Consider the following 24,356-nt stretch of genomic DNA (forward strand, 5'->3'; position numbering starts at 1 on the left):
TATAAAAACTTTTTTTTTTTTTGGGGGGGGGGGGAAAGGCTGAGGCAATTGGGGTTAAGTGACTTGCCCAGAGTTACACAGCTAGGAAGTGTTAAGTGTCTGAGGCCACATTTGAACTCAGGTCCCCCGACTTCAGGACTGGTGCTCTATTCATGTGCCACCTAGCTGCCCCTTTTTTCTTTTCTTTTCTTTTTTTTTTGCCCTCTGACTTCTTGGAAGTCATATATTATTTTATAGCTTACCTCTCTTCATAAGAAAGCTTATAGAACTAGGACTGAAGAGAGCTGCACAAAAAACCTGAAGCTTTGGATAGTGCTCCCTCCATCTTGGAAGCAAAGCCAAACTTTAACATAAAATTATAAGTCAAGAAAAAGCACAAATGAGAAATTCTGGTCCTTCCATTTTTCCCAATTTATTCTTGATAGATGAAATGACTCAACACCACTCACTTATTGTTTTAATCTATTTCAAAGAGAAGGCTTCCCAATAGTCTCAAGGGGGAATATTTCTTTTATAAGCTATACCACACTGATTCTCAGACAGGAACAGATTGAAGAGAGTGTAGAAAGACACATTTTGGCTCTTTGGAACAGTACAAATAGTAATGACACACAACTCAGAAGAGCCATTTATAACATTTTAGTAAAAAATGTGGATGCATACTGAATCCATTAATCTATTTGGGTTTTTAGAAGGCACACACTAGAGGTGGAAGAAGGGCCACGTAATGGAAGATGAGTATAAAAATATAGTATAGCCCAATCCTCTGAGAAGAATGTCAGAGGTTCTAAAGTTCAGAATGAGCAGAAATGGATAAGGAAAGTTAAAGGGAAAAAGGTTAACAGAAAAAAGAGGATCAAAGAAAGAACAGGATCAGAGGCAAATGAAACAATATACTATGAAGTGTAAATTGTCAAGTCCTCAGACCCTTACTATTCTATTATTACTATTCTCTCTTCTGCACTATTCAGTCTTCTTGCTGTGAACTTTTCCAATCCTACTTGGACTGTAATTGCATCGGGTGCTGTTGCAACAGTGAAGTGGATACCTTTCACTGGGAATGATAAAAATTTTATGTTACAAACATCTTTCAGATAAAACCTATAATATACTACTAAAATATAAATAATGGATATCAAATTAAGATTAAAGCCTGAAACATGGATTCATGTCTCAATTTTTCTCTTTCATTCATTCACTAATAGTGAACTGGCCTTGGTAGGTCAAAATCTGAAGTAGTTGAAAAGATCTTCATTAAGCTAGTGCTTCTCAAGTCGGGGTTAGCAACTCACTTTCTGAATGGGAAGACAACTCTGTGATGTACTGCAGTTTACAAAGCTACTCAACTTTTATTTTGTTTTCAATTTCTCTGCCAAAGAGAATGAGCTTTGGGAGAAGGCAATGACTAGTAAACAAGGAGATAGTGAGAAAAGATCTAGCTGTCTTTAATATATTCCAATCACCAGGTTTGTATTTATTCTATCCTAAGGCACTAAAATAACTGGCAGATGTGACTTCTGGGCCACCATCAGCAATACTGAAAAGATTATAGAGAACACTGGAGATAGACAAATGTTCTTGAGGACAGTGAGAACCCTAGACCATTATGTCTGAATTCAGTTCTTGGTAAAACTCTTAATAGCTTATTAATGATGCTATTTAACAAAGTGATCAGCAAATCTTTAGAGAAGAGGAAGCTTGGCCCCAACAACAGACTGTAATATTTCCCTTTTTGTTTTAGAGTCATTAAACTGGTAGATTAGAGGAATGAATATGGTGGAAGTAATTTATATCTATCTTTCTTTCTATAAAACTTTAAACAAAGTTTAAATTTTATTGTTTGGACAATAATCAGATTATTGTTGTGGACAAGATGGGGAAATTCATAATGGCTAAATGATTGCATCAAAAAGACATTTGATGATTTGTTATCAATTTGGAAGGAACCCAATATTCTGAGGCAACATGCTAGGATTAAATTGAAGAGCAGGTGCCAAGCTATACTAACATAAGAAGTTTTCTAATTGAAAGTTACTAATACCAGTAAAATTCCAGGTCTGGTCCAAAAATAAAAGTGTTATTAATAATAATAGTTTTAGTGGGAGTACTATGATCAAATTACTTCATTTTTCAAAAAAACTTTAATATTACGAGATTCAAAATTTTGATTTTAAGTACAGATTACTCTGATACATTATTTTAATATCTTGACTGGACAAGATACTTTTATAAAGACACAGAAATCTAAATGGAAGATCAGCACTGACCACATTTAGCACTGTTAGTTAGGAGGCAGAATAGATAAAACACTAGGTCTAGAGGCAGGAAAACCTAAGTTTGAATACAACTTCACACATTTATTAACTAGGCAAGTTATGAAACCTCTGTTTGTCTCATTTTCCTCATCTTAAAAAAAAAAAAAAAAAAAAAAAAAAAAAAGGACAATAGCTCCTGCCTAGCAGGGTAGGATTGTTGTGAGGATCACCAAGGTAATAATTATAAGGTGATTAGCACAATGCCTGGCACATAATAAGGGTTTTATTATCAGCCAATATTATTGTTATTGACAATCAAGATTTTGAGGTATTTTTGGTTGAAATTTGGCTAGTTAAGTTCCATTTTTCCTAATGTTAATCAGTTGTTCTCATAATCAGAAGGTGCTACATTTTAAAATGTTTTAACAAATGAGTTCAAAACTTACCAAAAAAATTTATTTGGAAGATTCATAAAACAAAAATTCTGTTTCCTAAATTTTCAAGTGTAAAAACAAGTTTTTATTGATGACACAAATCATTTTCAGGAATAAAAACTTAGTTTCTAAATGTCTTGCTCATCATGACGGCTTTAAATTATCATTGGTTAGTATCTCAAGCCACAAAATAAACTTTGAGGAAAGTTTATTGTTAAGGACAATGAATATAAATCCATTTTCAAATAATCTTGATAACTAAAATTTTTCTCAAACATACTTGTTAGATCTCATTAGTTTGTGATCATTTTTTATCTCAAAAGATGGGTGACATCTTATAATAGGAGTAGAAACATCAACATTATTTTTTTTTGTTTGTTAATTGTTTAGTTGTACCCAAATCCTTAAGATCCTATTTGGTGTTTTCTTGACAAAGATGGTGGAGTAATTTTCTACTTCTTTTTCTAACTCATTTTACAGATGAAGAATTGAGGTAAACTGGGTTAAGGGACTTTTCCAGGTTCATACAGCTGGGAAGTGCTCAAGGCCAGATTTGAATTCAGGAAGATGAGTCTTTCTGACTCCAGACTTGGGCACTCTATACATTGTGCCACCCACTTGCCCTTGTTTGCTTATGTTCATAATATTAGTAATATCATTAATCTATGATTTCCTTTCAAGAATCTTTTAAAGATACTTGTCCAACTGAACAAGGGTTGGTTTGATTAAAACTAGATAATCTAATACATAAATCAACTTAACTGGGCATATGTAAACTGCAATACATCCCAGAGTTGTCTTTCCATTCAGAAAGGGAAGGAGCTTCCTGGAAGGAGGGACTGCCCCTGCTATGCTATTTGTATCCTCAGAGTTTAGCAGAGTGCTTTGCACATTGATAAATGCTATTTTCATTCATTCACTCACTGCAACATGCTTAGTGAATGCTTGAATGGAGGAGCCATTGTCAGCACTTTCATGCTTTGTAACTTCTAGTCTTCCCTCAAGATAGCTCTCATGTGACATATGACTGTCTGCCACATAAAATAAATGAAGAGTACCATAGTAAAGCTTAAGATCTTAAAAAAAATTTTTTTCTTTTAGATAAAATGAATAGAAATAGAAGTTTGTATATTTTCTTTCAGCACCCAAATGGATCATATTGCATACCTCTTCAGCTGCACATGCCTTCCACTTTGGATATCACTATCAACTTCACAATTAAAAATAGTGAAGCAATTCCCCAGAAAACAAAGGGCCCAGACATCTCCACCAATTTCCACAAAGAGGTAAGGGAAGCCAGCTTAACTAAAGTAGCAGGGCATTCTGAGGGAAAGAAAGAAGGCAGCATGTTTCAGGCAAATCAAGTTACTACCATTGCCTTGATCACCATCTCCCCTCTGATTCTGAGAGGAAAAAGCCCAGGACCCTGAACCTTGAGAGCCTTGGGAAGAGAAAGCAATGCTTCCTATACAATATCTTCTGCCATTCTTGGAAGCAGCCCCTGGAGTGATGCAATCTGATATCTGCTTCTGCAGGTGCTACATTCACAGCTACTAAAGAACTAAAAAAAGAAATTTCTTTTCACCATTGCGTTGGCACTGTCAAATGACTCAGTATCAGAAACTGATATGATTTTGTCAACGCAAATGATCTTAAAGACATTTCTCATTAGCAGCTCAAATCTCCCATGTGTTTTCTCCCCCGCTGGACTGTGAGTTTGTTGAGAGAAGTGACTGTCTTACTTTTTGATCTGGATTCCCCAGTGCTTATTAGCAATAAGTAATACAGTAAGTAATTAATAAATGCTTTATTCATTCATTCCAACATGAGGGAGGTGTGCTTGGGGAGCAGTTTGTCTTAAAAAGATTTAAGAGTGAGGCAGTTAGTTGGTGCAGTGGATAGATCACCAGCTCTGAAGTCAGGAGGAACTGAGTTCAAATTTGACCTCAGACACTTAACACTTCCTAGCTGTGTGAACCTGGGCATGTCACTTAATCCCAACTGCCTCAGCAAAAAAAAAAAAAAAAAAAATAGAGTTTAAGGGAATTGAAATCTACAGTGTAATATGGTAACCAAAAAAAAGGTAATGTAATTTTAAGCTGCACTTAAGAATAACTTAAATCAAGAAGATAAAAATCCCACTAAGCTCTGAGTACTACATTTTAATAAGAAAGCTGATAGGCTGGAAAACATGTATGGATCTGTTTAAGGAACAGGAAATGTCTAACTAAGAAAAGACTGGGGAAGGGTGTAGGCTCTGAATGAGCTATACTTGTGTGCCTGAAGAGTTGTCATTTGGAAGACATGTAGTTTCCTTGGCCCCAGAGAAAAGAGTTAAGTGCAATAGGTAGAACTTGTAGACAGGAAAATTTAGACATGATGTAAAAGGGCTACCCTGGGAAGTACCCTCACTAAAGGTCTTTAAGTAAAGGTTGCATGACTTCTGGGATAAGGTGTATAGACTAATGGGAAAGGGATAAAGAGGGAAGGAAAGGGGAGTATAGAATAAGATAGGTACAGAAGGGTACTTAGATTAATGGGAGTAAGATAAAGTATGTAGATTAATAGGAAAGGGATAAAGAGGGAGGGAAAAGGGGGGGGAGGAGGGAAGATAAAAGAGTAAAAGAGGTATCCATGGCTGGGGGTAGGGTGGAAAGGTAGAAGTAACAAGACAAGCTAACAAGCAGAAATAAAGTAGAAGAGTTAGCAGGGATAAGAAATGAAGAAAGACATAATAACAATGATGAAGAATAGAATTTATTAGGGGAAAAAAGTAGGAATAATAATCACTGATCTCAAAGACAAAGCCAAACTTAAAAAAGATCCAATCACAAGAGAATTTTATATACACACACACACACACACATTAATATTGTTTTAGATATATATGTATCTATGGTATATAGGTATATATGAATGTGTGTGTGTGTATATATATATATATATATATATATATATATATATATATATATATACATACATACACACACACATAAATATATCCATGCTTAATTGCAACTTGCTTGATTAGAGTAATCTCCCATGCCAGCAATGTTCTTTTTCCTAACCTCCTTTTCCTAGAAGAATTCCAAGTTTTTTTCCTAGATTCTTCCAGCTGCTTATTTTCCACAAATTGTTTTGTATTTTTTTTATTTTTTTAGTTTATTTGATTTACTTTCTTTTTAATTTTTAATAGTACTTTATTTTTCCCAGTTATACATAGAGACAATTTTCAGTTATTTTTTTTTTTTTACAAAATTGAGTTCCAAATTTTTCTCCCTCCCTCACCTTCCCTCTTCCTAAAATGGTAAGCAATCTGATGTATGTATGTGTGTACACACACACATACACACGTAATCACATAGAACAGACTTCCATATTAGTCACTTATGAAAGAAACAGACCAAAAGGAAACAAACAAATAAATAAATGAATGAACAAATTAAGTAGGTGAATAAATCTATTTTTTGAGCTGCATTTAGTGTCCATCAGTTCTTTACGTGGATGTGGACAGCATTTTCCATTATGAGTTTTGGATTACTGAGTTGTTGAGAAGAGCTAAATAATTCACAGTCTATCATCACACAATGCTGCTGTTATTGTGTACAGTTTTTTGGTTCTAGTAAATTTACTTTATATCAGTTCATACAATGCTTTCCAGGTTTTTTCTGAAATATGCCTACACATCAATTCTTATTATATAATATTTTCTCATTCCCCAGGTGATGGGTATTCTATTTCCAATACTCTGTCACCACAAAAATAACTACTATAAATATTTTTGCGTATTTAGGTTCTTTCCCTTTTTAAATGATCTCTTTGGGATCAAAGGTTATACAACGTTTGGTAATTCTTTGGGCATAGTTCCCAATTGTTCTCTAGAATGGTTCACAATTTCACCAACAGTGTATTAGTGTCCCAATTTCCCCATATATTCTCCAACATTTAATATTTTCCTTTTTTGGTCATATTAGCCAATCTGATAGGTGTAAAGTGGTGTCTCAGAGTTGTTTAAATTTGCATTTCTCTAGTCAAAAGTGATTTAAAATACTTCTTTATATAACTATAGAGCTCTGATTTCTTCATCTGAAAACTACCCAATTTATCAATTGAGGAATGGGTTATATTCTTGGAAATTCCACTCTGTTCTCTATATATTTGAGAAATGAGACTTTTTGTCAGAGAAATAAATCCATCCTGTAAAGATTGTTTCCCAGATTTTTGTTTCCTTCTAATCTTGATTGCATTGATTTTGCTTTGCAAAAAAACCTTTTAACAATATATTTTAATTTAATATATTTTATATATTATACAATTTTATATATTTTAATTTTTGAATTTTACTTTATAATTTAATAAAATTATCTAATAATTTAATATAATAAAAAGTATCTTCTTTTATATTATGTAATGTTCTCTAACTTATTTGGTCATGAGTTCTTCCCTTTACAGATCTGACAGACTATTCCTTAGTCTTCTAATTTGTTTATGGTATCACTCTATATGTCTAAATCAGGTAGCCATTCTGATCTTATGTTGATATATAGTATGAAATGTTGGTCTGATCTAATATAGCTTTATTGTTTTCCAGTTTTTCCAGCAGTTTTTATCAAATAATGAGTTTTACTTTGCATACACACTTACAAGCAGACATGTTGTTCCTGTGGCAGATACAATTTCATTTTTGCTTTATGGATAGCATAGAACCTAGCACATACAGGCTGCTAAATAATGCCCTCTGAATGAAAACAGATAGGTAAGAGCATTTTAAAGCTTATATAGAAGTTACTACTTTGTTGTCATGATATCTGGCTCAAAAATCTAACTAAATTCTCTATCTTTTATCCAAATGAGTGATAGTGCTTATTCCAAGTACATTTAAGCACTGGGGATACAAATAAAAAAGACAGTTTCTTCTCTCCCTGGAGCTCACATTCTAAGAGAGAAATAATGTAAATAGGACAATTTTTACTCCTTGTCAAGATGGAAGGTTCCATGACCCTTAAAATACAATATATTTTCTCTATAGTTATATTCACTGATAGAACAATATCCTTTTCTGATGCTCAACCATTTGGCAGGACTTGGGTGTCAAGAACTTTCTTTTTAAAATCATTGCTAGAAGAGGTTGGCAAAGAAAGTAAGGAAAGGGACTAAACAACTAGTACAGCACCTCCTATGAGTTAGGCATTGTGTTAAGCCTTTACAATTATTAGCTTTATACAGATGAAGAGACAGAAGTTAAGAAAGGTTAAATGATTTGTCCAAGGTCATATAGCTCGAAAATATCTGATGTGGTTTTCCAAACCCTGTTTTTTTGTGACTCTAAATACAGCATTCTATCCATACTGCTTCTCAAAAAAAGAAAACAAAAAGTTGGTATGTAGGGTTTTTTTTTTTTTTTTAATGTCTTAATGCCTTTTCTTTTAAAATTTTGAGTTCCAAATTCTCCCACCCTTCCACCACCCACTGAGAAGACAAGCAATATGAAATCAATTTTACATATGAAATCAGGCAAAACATTTCCATATTGCCCAAAAAAGCAGAAAAATAGAGAACATGAGAAAATTATACTTCAATTTGTACTCGATGTTCCTCATTTATCTCTCTGGAGGCAGCATTTTTTCATCTTGAATCCTTTGAAATTGTCTTGGATCACTGCATTGATCAGAGTAGCTTAACTCCTTTATAGTTAATTATTATAACATTGCTGTTTCTGTGCACAATGATCTCCTGTTCCTCTCATTTCACTGTGGCTCAGTTCATATAGATCTGAAATCATCTCACTTATTTCTTATAGTACAGTAATATTCCATCACAATCAAATGCGACTTTAGTTGTTTCTCATCAATTGATGGGCATCTCCTCAGTTTCCCGAGTCTTTGCCACCACAAAAAAAACTGCTATACATAGTTTTGCATATATAGATCCTTTCCCATCTAGTAGTGCCATTGTTTGATCAAAGGGTATGGACAGTCTAACACAACTTTGGGAGTAGTTCCAAATTATTCTCCAGAATGGTTAGACCAGTTTACTGACCTTGATTAATGTGTCTATTTTCTCCCATCCCCTTCAGCATATGTGCCATTATTGTAGATGTGAGCTGTTACCATAAAGTTAATTTGCATTTTTCTAATCAATAATGACTGAGCATTTTTTCATAAGATTAGAGATCCTTTTGATTTCTTCTTCTAAAAACTGGCTACTTACATCATTTGACCACTTATAAACTGGGGAATGGCTCTTATTTTTATAAATTTGACTCAGTTCTCTCTATCTCTGAGACATGAGGCCTTTAGCAGAGACACTTACTGTAAAAATTGCAGGTATTACTTCGTCTATGATATCTTTTAGCAAAATGTAGTTTCCCTGATTATTTCTTTTAATTAAATCTATTTTTGCTTTTGTTTTATGTGAGATCATGATTGCTACCCTTGCCTTTTTTAGCTGAAACATATCAGATTCTGCTCTAGTCCTTTCTATTCCAAGTATCTTCTGTAAACAACATATTATTGAATGTAGGTTTCTAATACATTCTACTATTCACTTCTGTTTTATGTGTAAGCTTATCCCATTCACATTCATAGTTATGATTTCTGTGTATTTTCTTCTCATTCTCTTCTGTTTATTCTTCTCTCTTTTTATTTTGTCCCTCCTTAAAAATCTGCTTTGCTTCTGATCACTGTCTCCCTTGATGCACCCTCCTTTTTTATCCTTCCCCCACTCCACCCTTTTTTCTTCTATTCTTTCCCAATTGGATAAAAGATATATAGTATATATATAAATTCTTTTCCCTTTGAACCAATTTCAGTGAGTAAGCATTCAAGCATTTCCCACCACCCTCTCCCCATTTTCCCCTTCACTGCAAAAGCTCTTTTATGTGATAAAAATTCCCTACTCTGCTTCTCCCAGGACATCCCTCTTTCTCAGTTCTTTTTCTCCTTTTTTATTTTGGAGATCACCACATAATCAACTTATTTATGTATTTAGATACTTCCTCTAACTACCATGAAAATGACAAAGGTCTTAGGAGTTACATGTATCATCTTTCCATAGGAATATAAGCAGCTTAACCTCATTGATCCCTTATGATTTCTCTTTCAAGTTTACTTTCTGGGGCAGCTAGGTGATGCAGTGGATAGAGCACCAGCCCTGAAGTCAGAACTGAGTTCAAATTTGACCTCAAAAACACTTCCTAGCTGTGTGACCCTGGGCAAGTCACTTTAAGCCCAATTGCCTCACCAAAAAAAAAAAAAAAAAAAAATGTTTACAGTTTACTTTCTTGTGAACCTCTTGAATCTTGTGTTTGAATGTCAAATTTTCTATTTAGCTCTGGTCTTTTCATTAGAAATGCTTGAAAGCCCTCTATTTCATTAAATATCCATCCCTCCCCTACCCCTAAAAAGATTATACTAAATTTTTCTGGATAGTTGATTTTTGGTTGTAATCCTAGCTCTTTTGCCTTCCCATAATATCATAGTTCAAGCCTTCTGATCCTAACAATGTATAAGTTGATAAATCTTGTGTTACCTTGACTGTGGCTCCATAATATTATTATTTCTTTCTAGTGGCTTGCAATATTTTCTCTCTGACCTGGAGGCTTTGCAATTGACTATAATATTCCTGGGAGTTATCATTTGGAGATCTCTTTCATGAGGTGGTCAGTGGATTCTTTCCATTTCTATTTTATTATCTGGTTCTAAGATATCAGAGCAGTTTTCCTTGATAATTGATGATAATTTCCTTGATAATATGGTGTCTGGTTCCTCCTCTTTTTTTCATCCAGGCTTTTCAGATAATCTAATAATTTTTATATTCACTCTTCTGGATTTATTTTCCATGTCAGTCATTTTTCTGCTATTTTATACTTTTTTCTATTTTTTTTATTATTTTAACTTTTGTTTTGTTGTTTCTTGATGTATTGTGAAATCACTAACTTTCACTTGTCTTATTCTAATGTTTAAGGAATTATTTTCTTCAGTGAGCTTTGTCTATTTGGCCACTTCTGCTTCATTCATTCAGGAACTGCCTATAATCTCTTTTTCCATTTGATCTATTTTGCTTTTTTAAATAATTCTTTTCTTAAGTGAATTTTTGCATCTTAAAAACCAAAAACAACAACAACAACAACAACAACAACAACAATAACAACAACAACAACACCAAACTGTTAATCCTTTTTTATAATTTTCTTTTAAAATTTTAATAATTTATAATTTTCTTACACCACTCTCATTTCTTTTCCTAATTTGTCGTTTACCACTTTTATCGTTTTCTTTAACTCTTCCATGGAATCCTGTTAGGTTTGTGTCAAATTAGCATTTTTCTTTGAAATTTTGTTTGTAGCTGCTTTCATCTTACTGTCTTTTGAGTGTGCCTTGGTCTTTCTTGCCACCCAAGTAGCTTTTTATGACCAAGGTCTTTTCTTTTGCCTGCTCATTTTTCCAGCCTATTTCCCAACTTTGAAGTTTATATCAAAGCTGGGCTCGTCTGCAATTGTTTTTTGAGCTACTTCTGGGAAATTCCAAGTTATTAGTGTTTCCAAGGTGGTGTGATCCATGGAGAAGTGCGGTCATTGCTTTCTTGGTTTGTAGTGGTCTTTGTCCAAGATCCTGCTTCCTTATAATTCTAAACACTAGTGCTTCGTCCTAGGGGTTGAGGAAACTTTCATGCAGAAGATAATACTTGAAGGGCATCTTAAAGGAAGAGAGGATCTCTGAGGCAGATGCAAAGAGGAAGTGAATTCCAGTCATTTGGAACAGTCAGTAAAAATGACAAATAATGGCATAAAAAGAGAGATGGAAATGATCTCTATGAGGAGTAAAAGTCATTTTGGCTATTCTGGAGTGCTGAAAGGGAAATCCAGTGAGACTGGAGTCAAACTGTGTAGGGTTTTGAGAGTAGTTTATATTTTAATTTAGAGGAAATAGGAAATCACTGAGTAAGGGAGTCATATAGCTTGTTCTGTATCTAAGGAAAATTATTTTGACAACAGCATTGTTGGATAGACTGGAGATGTAAGAGATTTAAGGCAGGGATACCAATTAGGAGGCGTCTTGCAATAATCTAGGTGAAAAGCAAGGAAAGACTGAACTAAAGTGGTAGCTATGTGATTGCAGAGGAGTTAGATGCAAGAGATGTTGTGAAGGTAGAAATGGAAAGAAGGAAAAGTAGAAGTTAATGTTAATGTTACATCTGAGAGACTAGAGGATGGTGGTACATTGGGAAAGAATCTGTTCAATTTTGGTTATGTTAATTCTAATATGTCTCTGGAACATTTAGTGTAAAATGTCCAATAGACAATTGGTGATGTAGGACTGAAGACTAGGGGATACTGGGGTGAAGGAATGCAAACGCACAGGTATACCTGTAAGTCATCTGAAAACAAAGTTACTCTTAAAACTTTTAATTAGATTAGATTAAAAATCCTTTTCTAAGAGGTGTTATATCAAGAGAAAATAGATTGCTGTCCAACTTTCTGTTATTAGAAAGGATATAAACCATAGCAGAAGGAATGATTCAACTGGATATGACATATAAACTAGACTTTTGGTCTATTAGTCTTTTGGAGGAAGTGACTATCATTCCCATGAGGAGAAAAAAAAAAAGATTCCAAAATCAGGATCTCTCTAAGTTGGTATAGTTATGGGGAAATTTCAAGGAGATCACCAATATTTGAAAGACTCAAAAGCCACGTGGAGATAGCAGTGAACTGCAATTAAGTTAATAGGATAAAATGATTTATTTTGTTTTTGCTATATTCCCTGCTTTTTCAGCCTCTACTATCTACAGTAATAGGAAAAAAGGTACTGGAATTTGAATAGTTTGAAATTGTTATTGAGTGGTTTGGGTATGTGCAAAATCAATCACTATTATATCTTATTCACATCATATAAAAACATCTAAAATTCACATCCTAGAATTTTTAGTACAGTCTGTGGACAGATTAATGAGTATACTCAGTTTGATAAATGGTTAGTTCTTTTTCTTTCTTCTACCTAATTATTTTTGATGAATGAAATAAGTGGCTTCCTTAAAGATGCTGGTTTTATAAATGGTATTTGAACATCTTTAAAACTCCCATTTAAAAAAAAAAAATCAATCTTTTTTTCTTATATTCAAGGATTAATCTGAATACGAATACCTAATATTTTTGGAAAAGGCTGCTCATTTGTTGAATTTTAATTTTTTTAAACAGTATTTCATTCTTCTCCAGTTATATGTAAACATTATTGCTAACATTAGATTTCAAAACTTTTGAGTTACCAGGCCTCCCTCCCCACACTGAAAAGGCAAGCAATTTGATATAGGTTATATATGCAATAAGGCAAAACATTTCCATAATAGTCACGTTGTGAAAGAAAACATAGAACAAAAAAAATTATGCTCAAAAAAAAGGATAAAAGTAAAAAGAAGCAAACTTCAATTTATATTCAGACACCATCAAATCCCTACTCCCATCTCCACCCTCACCCCCAGGGATAAACAGCATTTGTCATTCCAAGTTCTTCAAAGTTATCTTGGAACCCTGTATTGTTGAGAATAGATATGTCATTGAATTTCATCTTTTATAAGACATATCTAATCCAACATGGCAGCTAATATCAAAATAAAGATTGATTCTTAACATTGTCTTCACATACTTTTGTTAACCATGTATTTGGATCTTCCCTATTTGAGGACTACCCAAATCAAAATATGAAGACTTTATTTAATTACTAGGACTAAAGCACAAGATTTTTCATAATAATCACTATAATTTGTGAGTTCTTTGCAATTTGTTTGCCTATAAATGCATAAATGTCACATATTAATTATGCATAATATATCAAGCCATAGAGGAAGTTAAAAATACCTCATTTTAAAACCTTAAATATAAAATAAACACAACTTAAAATATATCACATATAAATAATCTTTCAAATCTGTTAAATAAACATGTCAAAAATTCATTCATGGATCCTTAGCTTGTGTTCAAAAGTTTATTTCATAATTCTGTAAGAAGGATTTTAATTAGATTTTCCATTCAAAATATTTTTGTGTTTTTAACCACTGATGCTCTAAAATTAATTTTCCTAAGAAATTACGTTCTCTTAAAAAAAAAAATACTATCATATAAGAATTCCAAACCTGAAGCATATGAAATGATCCATGCCTCTAATTTCTGTAATTATATTGTTCTTTGTGTAGGTGTTTTTTGGGGGTAAGGGGTAAGGGAGAGGAATTGGGAATGAAGGCCTATAAACACTCTACTAAGAATGAACAAGGTTACCAAGAACTTTGTTAACTACAACTAATCTATCATAAAAATAGATATTTATTTCAGTTCTTTAGGTATATATCATTCTTAGGCTCACAAAGAGAAGGCAGCTTATTAGAAACTTTTGCACATATTAGCAGCTGGCTGATAAAATGGTCCATTTGTTCCACACTAATGTACGTTACCAGTTCTGACTCTATCATTACTGATAATGTAACAAAAATTGGACAAACCATTATTTGTCTAGTTTGGGGATTCTTCATCTGTATGTTGGGGATAATAATAATAATAATTATGAAGCCTCACATAACTGAAAGAGAAAACTAAACCATATGATTCACTCATTATTAAGTACGATGTGCAAGTCATGGTGTTAGATGTTGGGACTACAAGAACTAAAAATTGCACCAAGCTCCAGAACCTTATCTATTGGGGTTGGGGGGAAGAGAGGGAAACAGCAGGTACATTAATGTGTACAAAATAATTGAAAGAGGGAAAGAACACTAACTACCAGGAAGAACAAGAAAAGAAAGAGTATTGGCTCCAAGAGGACATAATTTAAGATCCCACTTGTGATATTTCCCACCTGTGTGACCTTGGACAAAGCAGCCGCCTCTGGCTTCAGTTTGCTCATCAGTTTAATAGAAAGCCTCTAAAGTCCTTTCCCAGATTTATGACTTCCAAATTCCTATATGAATTGTACCAAAGTTAAACCCTTGAAAAAGCTGGGTAGTCTTAAGAGGCAAAGGTAAAGAGGAAGCAAATTCTAGGCCTGTACTAAAGTAAAGGAGATAATTAGAAAGACAATTTTAGGGAATAGAAAGAAGGCCAGTTTGGCTGTAACATAAAGCAGGATGTGAGAAGAAGAGAGAGAATAGGTATTTATCAAACTCCTACTATATGCCAGGGACTATGCTAAGCATTTTACAAATATTATCTCACTTGACTTAAAGATCTATGATTGTATGCTGACAAAGTAAGTGATATAAACATAACTGTGTTGTAATTGGTTATCAAGTAAAGTCGAAAAACAATAGGATCTATTTTATTTATTTCTGAATAACTCTAACAAGTATTCTTTCTAGGTCTTCTAGGTTTTCCTTTGTTACATTTCCTTTTGTTGGAAATTGTTTGCTATAGTACTGAGACTAAAATATTATAAATGAACCCTCTTTTCCGTCCCCCCTATTGAATGATAAGAGAAAAATTAAAAGAAAACTAAAAGTTTGGAGGAAAATGTAACCATTTTTGAATAAAATTTTTTTTTACATTAAAAATCATTTGTACAATCCAAATTGTGAATATAAAAATAAGCTATATAAACATGTGTGTGTGTTTTATATAAAAATAAACAAAAAAATTTCAAAGCATTTTTATAGTGTTTTAAGGTTTACAAAGCATAGATAATCTTAAGAGATCCTCACAATAACCCTGGGAGGGAAATACAATTATTTTGGCCATTTGGAAACTGAGATTAAGAAAAGTAAAATGACTTGTTCAGGGTCCCACAGCTGGTAAATGTTAAAATAGCTTCTTTTGTTTTATAAATCTATACATCTGAATTTCTGCCAAAAGAAATAATACTGGAATCAAGATAACATCCCTTTCTCAAGGGAAAGACATCAGTGTATAAACACCCAGAAGCCATAAAGTTGCAAAGCAGAATCCATAGGACTTTTCAGGTCCTGACTTTTTGAATGTAGATGGAGCACCCACCTCCATTAGCTCCCAAAGTCTCTGATCCCCCAAGGAATGACCCATAAAATAAAGTTTCCAAATTCGTTCCCTAAATAAACTTTATTGACTGCAAAGTAAGCCTAGTGACTCAACTCACTCTCCATTCCTGTTTTACATTTGTACTATAGTCTGTGGGGATTCTGAAGGCAATTACTCTTTCTCTTATCAGTTCACAAACAAAATATAAAACAGGAAGTAAGTACACAAATTTTACAAGATTAAATATTTTTACAAACCTGACTTTTTCATAATATACAACTAGTAAGTTATATGAAAACTTCAATATTTTAATGAAATGAATTTGCTTTGATCTCTTTTATTCCCAGCTGATAGAAATCAATATTTAAAGAGTAAGTGAATGATTTCTTTAAAGCTAATATACAATCTGAATGATCTACTCATATTTGTTGCTTTAAATGCCTGTGTGTTTAATTTCTAAATCCCTCCAAATTTTTATGTTTTACAAGTTTCACATTTATATTTTTGTGTATTTATTTTGGAAATACATCCTGCAGTTCAAAAGAAGTTGGTCTTCAGTAATTCCACAGCATTAGCTTGGTATCAAGTGTGAGAACTTGAAATGGAGTTCAAGACAAAATGTAGTCCTCTTATTTTTAGAAGCATCAATTTTCTCATGGGGTTGGGGAGTAAGTAAGAGAGTTAAAGTTAAAATTTTTCAAAGAAGTTTGATTTTAGAATAGGACACCTTACTTCTCACATAACCTACAAAAAGAATGGGATGACATACATATATATATTGACACCTCATCTATTCCACAGCATAAACAAAATCTGCCCAGTAAAGGATGCCTGACCTTGTTTCTATCACTTAGAATCAACAGAGCACACTGACATATTTCTTTTTGCAAAAGCAAGTGTGCCAGCTATTGGAAGAGCATCTGTCACTCACCTCAGCCACCTGCTGTGTCTCCACTATCTGCTGAGCCAGCACCTCCATATTTGTTGCCATGGTGAAGCAAGATCATTAGAGAACCTGTTTGGAAAGATGCCAGCAACTTCCATCAGGCAAGAAGAAATTAGGCTACTTGAAAATTATTAATAATCAAAATTAATCTCTGGCATAATATAATGTGAATTTACCCTCTGCTGGAGACATGGCAGCAAGCAAGCAGTGTATTATGCTTACTGCACGTCTGGGGATACTGTTCATTAGTAATATCTTCTTCAATTATCTACAAGACTTAAAAAAAATCCAAAAAACAAAAAAAACCCAAAGGCAAAACCAGACCAACAAAAACATTCCACATAAGAAGGAAAAACCTTCCAGTCCAAGTACAGAAAAAAACTAATTTGGAACTGTAACTGCTAATGCAACTTGCAAAATGCTTAGTCAGGTAGATATCACACCTTAAAGGGCAGCTCTTATGACAGGTATTGGATAAACTTGTGGCTATTTGAGAAACGGTTGAGATCAACTCTGGCTACTACTGAGCCTTTAAGCTGCTATCATCAACTCTACTTCTGGTATTAGTGTTACTGCAAAGGAAAAATTCTTTAGAGGTACTGATGCAACGGCTTTCACTAACAAAAAAAGAACAAATATATATATTATTAAGTGTGTGTCACTTAGTCCAATGCCGAGCTGATTATGAATCTAATTGAAACCGTTTATGATGCTCATTGTAACAATATTATAGTCTCATTATAATTACAACAGCACAGATATGAGTGAGCTAGCTATGTGATTGGGCTATATTATTGGCAACTAGGTGAGGGATTCGAGGCCAAGAGTGTCAAAGAGATATATCCAAAGTTACATAGTGAATCAATGGTAAAGCAAGACCTAGAATCCAAGTCTCCTGCCATTGTTCTTTTCTACTATAACTACAGAAGGTTTTCATTTTCTTAGCATCATAGGAAGATTCCACTGGTTTATTTCTAGCCTTCATCTATGCAAATGAGATACAGTATCTATGTAGTACACATAATACAAAATCCATTTATCTGACTGCTCTAAGTTTTTAGTTACCTGTAATAATTTGTTGTACAAACTTATAGAACCTTATCTCTCTCTCTAATTCCTTCTTCCCTTTATATATCCTTTTACCTCAACAAACATAACATAAAACAAACATAAAAATAACTTAATATGTATGACTACCAGAAAAACCAGCAGAATTACTTTTCTCCAAACCAAATATTACAAAAACACATTACCATTATTTGCAAAAGCCCTGTGAAGCAGAAATTTAACCTTTTCCCCCTGAAAGGGTAAATAATAGTCTTCCAAATAATATAATGGATAAATATTGTCAATGATTTGTTATATACAATATGGTAAAAATCCTACCTTGCTTGGTGTTTTAACTTCTAATTTTTATCACCTTTGGAGGATCTACCGCTGCACTACTAGTACCAGACTGCAGTACTACTAATAACAGCAATCTGCTAGAGGAAATGTGAAACTAAGAAAAATACATGCATAAAGAGCGGAAAGAACAGCACTAGAAGTTCTTCTTCTCACTTGAAAAAGTTGCTTAAATGACTGGAATTAAATGCTATCTATGATCAAAGGTAGTACTTTATGTACATTTAGATAACTTCCCCAAACTTTCTGTAACTATCCATTGATTAACAACTGATCCACCATTAGATGTCCTTTAAGTGCAAGGTGCTATGAAAGAGGAAACATCGCCTGGCTGATTCACACTAAAGCTGGGGGCTCTTCCGACTTTTTAAACTGTTTCCAAAATGGTAGCTTGAGCTCCTCCATCTGTTGGAGCTTCTTTTTCCCTTGGTAGCCAACAACACAGATCTCTATGTCCTTCTATTTATATGTAATATATATTTTAGGAACAATTAATTCCCATTAATTCAGGGCTAAAAGAGTCCAATTAAGAGGTCATGAGATACTATTTTATTCAAAGATACTTTTTGAAAATTTTCATAGATCACTAGTAAAAATATTATTTTTTTTTAATTTAAATTTAAAATTTAAAAAGGATGGAGGAAGGTCTGAAAACGTCCCAAAACATATTAATGGATTATCTCTTTATAGATCATGCCCAGTTGCAATTATTCTAAATAATTCTAATAATTATTCTAAATGACATATTTTTAAATACATATATTAGCAGAATATTATCTCAATCATGCTATAAATACTATGCTATCAAACATTTATGAATTTTCATATGCAAAAAGCTGACAAACTAACATATGTCCTGAACAGGATGGACAAGACAAAATGATTTCAGGAACTAAAGATGTTCACTTTGGAGACGACTAAGAGAATACTATTTAAAAGGTTCTCAAGTGGAAAAGTGAATAGTTTTGCTCTGTATGGTTCTTAAAGGCAAAACTATATTAGTCAGTCAATAAGCATTTATTAAGTATCTACTCTGTGCCAGGCACTTGTGCTAAGTGTTAGATATACAAAGTTTTTAGATCAAAATAAAATAAGCTTTCTAGCAATTGGGGCTGTTAAACTGGTTTCCTCATCAGGTGGTGAGCTTCCTGTTAGTAGGGATATTTTATGCAGAGGCTAGATGATTATCTATAAGATATAATAAATCAGAGATTCTTTTTCTCATTTCCCACAAGACTGAACTAAAATATCTGCTAAAGCCTTTTCTAGTGCTATGAGCTGCTAATGCCTTTATTCCCTCAAGATTTTTTTGTATCATCACCATCATCATCATGTAGGCATTCCTATCTCACTGAGGCTTTAGAAGTACAGGGGCTACTCATTAGACTGATCCTACTATTTATTTCACCAAATTAATGTCAAATGTTCATTAGATATGGTCCACTGCTGCTCAGAATGCAATCAATAAACACTTATTAAGCATATCCTATGTGCCAGGCACTATGCGAAACTCTGGGGATACTTGAAGGATCTTACAATCTAATTGCAAATATAGGGAAAATAGGAAATGATTTAAATAGGGAAGGCACTAGAATCAAGAAGTTTTGGAAAGGAATTCTTATGGAAGGTAGGATTTTAGTTAGTACTCAAAGGAAACCAGGGAGGTCTGTAATTGGAGAAAAGGGGGGAGAGAGTGGCCAAAGTGGGGGATAGCCAGAAAAAATTCCCAGAGCTGAGAGATGGAATGTTGAGTTCATGGGACATCCAGGAGGCTAGATTATGGACTGAAGAGTATGAGGAGTCCAATAATAAGACTGGAAAGGTAGGAAGAGGCTAGATTACAAATGGCTCTAAACACCAAAGTATTTTGTATTTGCTCCTGGAGGAAGTGACATGATCAGACCTGTGCTTTAAGAAAATCACTTCAGTGGCTGAAGGCAGGATGGATTGGGATGGGGAGAGACAGGCAAACCCACTGCCAAATATTGAAGCAATCTAGCTAAGAGATAGATGAGGAAATGCTCAGAGGAGCAGAGCTCAGAAAAAAAAAGGGAGCATATTCAAGAGATATTGCAGAGGGGAAACTGATAGGCCTTGACAATAGCTTGGGTATAGGGGATGAGAGGAAGTGAAGAATTTTAGGTTTGTGAGCCTCAGGGGCCAAGAGAATGGTATTGCCCTCTATAATAATAGGGAAGGTAGGGGTTTAGGAAGAAAAACAATGAGTTCTGTTTTGGATATGTTTAGTTTAAGATGTCTACTGAACATCCAATTTAGAGTGTTTGAAAGACAGTTGGAGATGTGAGATTGGATGTCAGTAAAGAGATAGGGCAGGAAAGATAGATTTGAGAATCATTAGTGTACAAACAGTAATTAAATCCATGGGCACTAATGAAATCTTCAAGGGAATTGGTATGGAGGACTGAGGGCATAGCCCAAGTTCAAGGGATCTTCTAACCTCAGCTTCCTTTGTGATTGGGATTACAGTCCTGTGGCACCATATCTGGACCTGTATATGCTTTCACACACACTGTGTACACACATACTCTCTCTCTCTTTCTCTTTCTAAATATATATATATGTATATATATTTAGAGAGAAAGAAATTTATACACACACTCCACACACACACACACACACACACATATATATTTACAAAATATATTTCCATACAAGTTTGTATGGATGTGTGTGCATGCTCATGTTGTCTCTTCCATTAGAATATAAAATCACGAAGGCAAGAACGTTTGGCTTTTGTCTCTGTAAGCCCAGTGCCTAGTACATAGAGCAGATGCCCAATAATTTCTTGTTGGGTTACATGATCTCTTTTTCTATTCTCCCCAATGGAAAAATTATTCTTGACTAAAGTAAGCCATATTAGAATATATATTATATATGCATATTATATATATATATATACATATATGTATATATATTATAATTTAGATTCTAATCTTTAACTATATGTCATTCATACCTGGATGAACTACCAACAATTTAAATTCCTAACTTTTATTTTGTACGTGTTTCCTCCACCAAAACCTAATCACTGACCAACTTCCTTATAATATCATCATTCAACTTACTCATACATGTTTGATTGGTGCTATCTTTGATTTTTCCCGCTCCCATATCTTTCACATGCAACCAGTTCTTAAATCTTATAGGAGCTACTTTTGAAATATTTTTTGGTATATATCTCCTTTCTATTTCAGAGGCTCCACCTGGAGCATTGTAAAAAAGGGATTTTGCCATTTCCAATCTTTCTCCTTTCTAATCTTCCTTGAGGGTAAATCTAATCATCTCATCATCAATCCTGATCAAGGACCTTTACAAGCTTTCTGTTGCCAGTAAATAAAATTCAAACCTAATCCAGTATTCCTAGTTCCAGACAGACTATTCTTGCAGCCTTCCTCCCACTCTCCCACCAGACTATGCTATATTTATTACATCTCAATTTACTCAAGCAACATATTCACTCCATCTAAAATACCTTCCCTTTTATTCCTGGCTCTAGATATCTCTACCTTTTCCCATAATAATTCAAATTCTGACCTACTTTTTCATGAAGTCTTGCCTTATCATCTCAGCTAGAAGGACCCTTTCCTTACTTTTAACTCCCACCTACACAATATTTCCATCGATATGATACAATAAATTCAACTCAAAAACATTTATTAAGTGCCTATTGTGTACGAGGCAGTAGGATTCAGCGGACAGACATCAAGACATATATACTGCTAAAGCTTTGACTCTCAAGGAACTTTCAAGGAAAAATAAGTATACAAATAGCTACCACAAAAGGGAAAATGAAAACAATCCAAAGAGAGCTTTAACTATCATGAGAAATATGGAGAAGAAAAGATGCTGTGTTGTATTAGTTTTTTGTGAATGTAATTTCTCTCACCTAATTGGTTATAAGTCTCAGAACTCTCTGACACTCTGTCCTACCTTCCTGACTACTGCAAAATATCTGATATACTATTTTGCATACAGTGAGTGATAAGATATTGATTTAATGGACTTAACAGAAATTCTTCAATAAATCTGCACAAGGAACAGAAACAATACAAACAAGGCTACAAGGCAATGGTTTATCAAAGAAGCAAAATCTTTTCAGTAGAAAGTGCATTTGTTATGTAGTTTTATAAATTACTCATGTTGTGGAAACAATTCAATCTACAGCTATATATTTAATACGAAAGTAATTTTCCAGTTTAAGTATAAAATGAGGAAGGGATCTACTTACATACATAGCTGAGTGGAGAAAAATGCTCACTAAATTAATAAAATTTAAATCATCCTATATAAGTTAATTAACCAATTTAATAGAAAAAGGATCATAGTAAAAATGACAAAAAGTGAAAAGGCTTTGTCAACACAAAGATAACAATTGACCTCAATGCATGGGGCGGGCCAAGCTATTGTTTATTCTATTTCACAATGAATTTCTTCAACCTAGGAAAACAAAAAAAATAGAATCTAGCCTATTCTTTAGGAATTTTTTCTTTTAAAAATAATCTTAGTAAGAAAAGGAATTAATCTTCTTCCCCCTTGTACTTCTCCCTTCTTTTCTCTAGTTGCCTTCTGCTAGTGATAAATAAGACATTTTCTTCACAAGGGTTACCCATAGGAACAAACTGACCTTCCTTTCCCATGATTATGAATAATACTGATGACTTTTCTATCTCAAACATCAGCTACAGGCAATAACAATAGCAACTCTAGAAGCAGTGTCAAAAATAAACAATGAATAAATAGGAAGATTGACCATCTAGACGATTTTTTAAAAAGGGTAAACATATTTCAACAAACATGTTTAAATCTTTATCAACTGTGTAGACTACAGTCATTTCCACATTTATTTTCCAATTCTTTTTAAAATTGTCACATCACAACTCTATTACATCATCTTATAAAAATAAAGGATAGAATGTTCTTCCTCAAAGGATCACAATAAAGAGCTGAAAGAAACTCTTGAATCAGACAGCAGAGCACTTAAGGCTAATTACCTATTCGATATGAAATAATGGCTCTATAAGTATATACTTAGATGATATGGTGGATGTGATGGCTCTCCTCTTGATTGGTGCTTCCTGAATGTGAGATAATCATAGGCAAGGATTGGAGGGCGGAGGGAGAGAGGTCAGGGTCACTTGGCTGCAGGACGAAGAGGAGAGAGGCTGGAGACTCCAGACTGCAGAATCCAGGATACATCTTTGGCAAGCCTCATAGAAGTTTGCCTGCCTCCTTCACTTCTCCTCTTAAAGACCAAGGATTTTGATTGATCCTGACTCTGACTGATCCTAATGCCCTCTAGGGAGAAAGCCTGGACATTATATTTGGTGTCCCAACGTGGACTAAGGACCTGCATGAAGCTCAATCGTAATTTCAGTGAAGAAGTCCCTGTGACCAGGAAGTAGGTTGAGTATTAACATAGACAAGCAAGAAACTTTGTTAAGGGCTGAAATGGGGCAGATACTAGAAAAAGAGCCTCTCCCACCCCCACCCATCCCAAGGGAGCTCTATAGGAAGCATACTGAGGTTAATAAAGAGGCAAGGTTTGCTTGTAATTTGGGAGCAGATTGGTGGCCTCTTGGATACATTAGCATGCACTTCCCCCTCTTGGTTCTTTAAGGAAGAAGAAAAAGAGGCAGAAAATTGGAAACTAGTAGATCAACTATGTGGATATTACAATGATAATGGTTCTGATTCAGTTTCTAAGGAAACATTCTATATATATATATATATATATATATATATATATGTATATATATGTGTGTGTGTATATATGTATATATATATATATATATATATATATATATAACATAATACAATTGGCCTTTAAAAATCTCACATGTTCTAAGAAAAAGAAAAGTTTTAAGGAGAACAGCCAGACAAGGAGCGTGAGGAGAAAGAGGAAGATAAAATAGCCAAAAAGCTTGGGGAGTTAAGTGAACTTGAAGTGCTTAGTGTGCTCACTTGAAGTGCTTAGTGATTCTCACTCTTACTGCCCAGTTTCACCTCCACCTCCACCTCCACCCAAGCAAGCTCTTGATCTTCCCCCATCAACTTCACCTTCCTGGGGGGAGGGAGGAGGAGGAGTGGGAAGAACAGTGATACCACCATTACTTTTCCCACAGCAACCATCCCCACCTATGACTAGATTGCAAAAGGTACTACTTAAAGTCAATGAGGAAGGGCAGAATACATCTGATTTGAGAATAGAAACTTATCCACAGGATAACTGAACAGCTTAACTCTTCAGATATACTCCTTTTAATCTAGAAATTATCAAAGACCTGAAAAAGGCTTGCACTCTTTACAGGTCTACATCAGCT

At 34.0% G+C, this 24,356-nt stretch overlaps 1 protein-coding gene across 2 annotated transcripts in view; it reads right to left on the reverse strand.

Annotated features, from left to right (window-relative positions):
• The window catches only part of NR2C2 (nuclear receptor subfamily 2 group C member 2), a 115,541-nt gene that overhangs the window by 74,422 nt on the left and 16,763 nt on the right, over nt 1-24,356 (reverse strand). Inside the window, exon 1 of one of the 2 annotated variants that reach the window (XM_051982923.1) lies at nt 16,597-16,680. The exons of the other annotated variant lie outside the window; for it this stretch is intronic. Within the exon in view, the coding sequence (XP_051838883.1) occupies nt 16,597-16,656 (60 nt within the window). The 5' untranslated portion in view covers nt 16,657-16,680. Of the gene's footprint in view, nt 1-16,596; nt 16,681-24,356 lie in introns of those variants that run through there. 2 annotated transcript variants of the gene reach the window in all.

Source organism: Antechinus flavipes, chromosome 1, assembly GCF_016432865.1.
Source record: "Antechinus flavipes isolate AdamAnt ecotype Samford, QLD, Australia chromosome 1, AdamAnt_v2, whole genome shotgun sequence".
Classification (NCBI taxonomy): domain Eukaryota; kingdom Metazoa; phylum Chordata; class Mammalia; order Dasyuromorphia; family Dasyuridae; genus Antechinus; species Antechinus flavipes.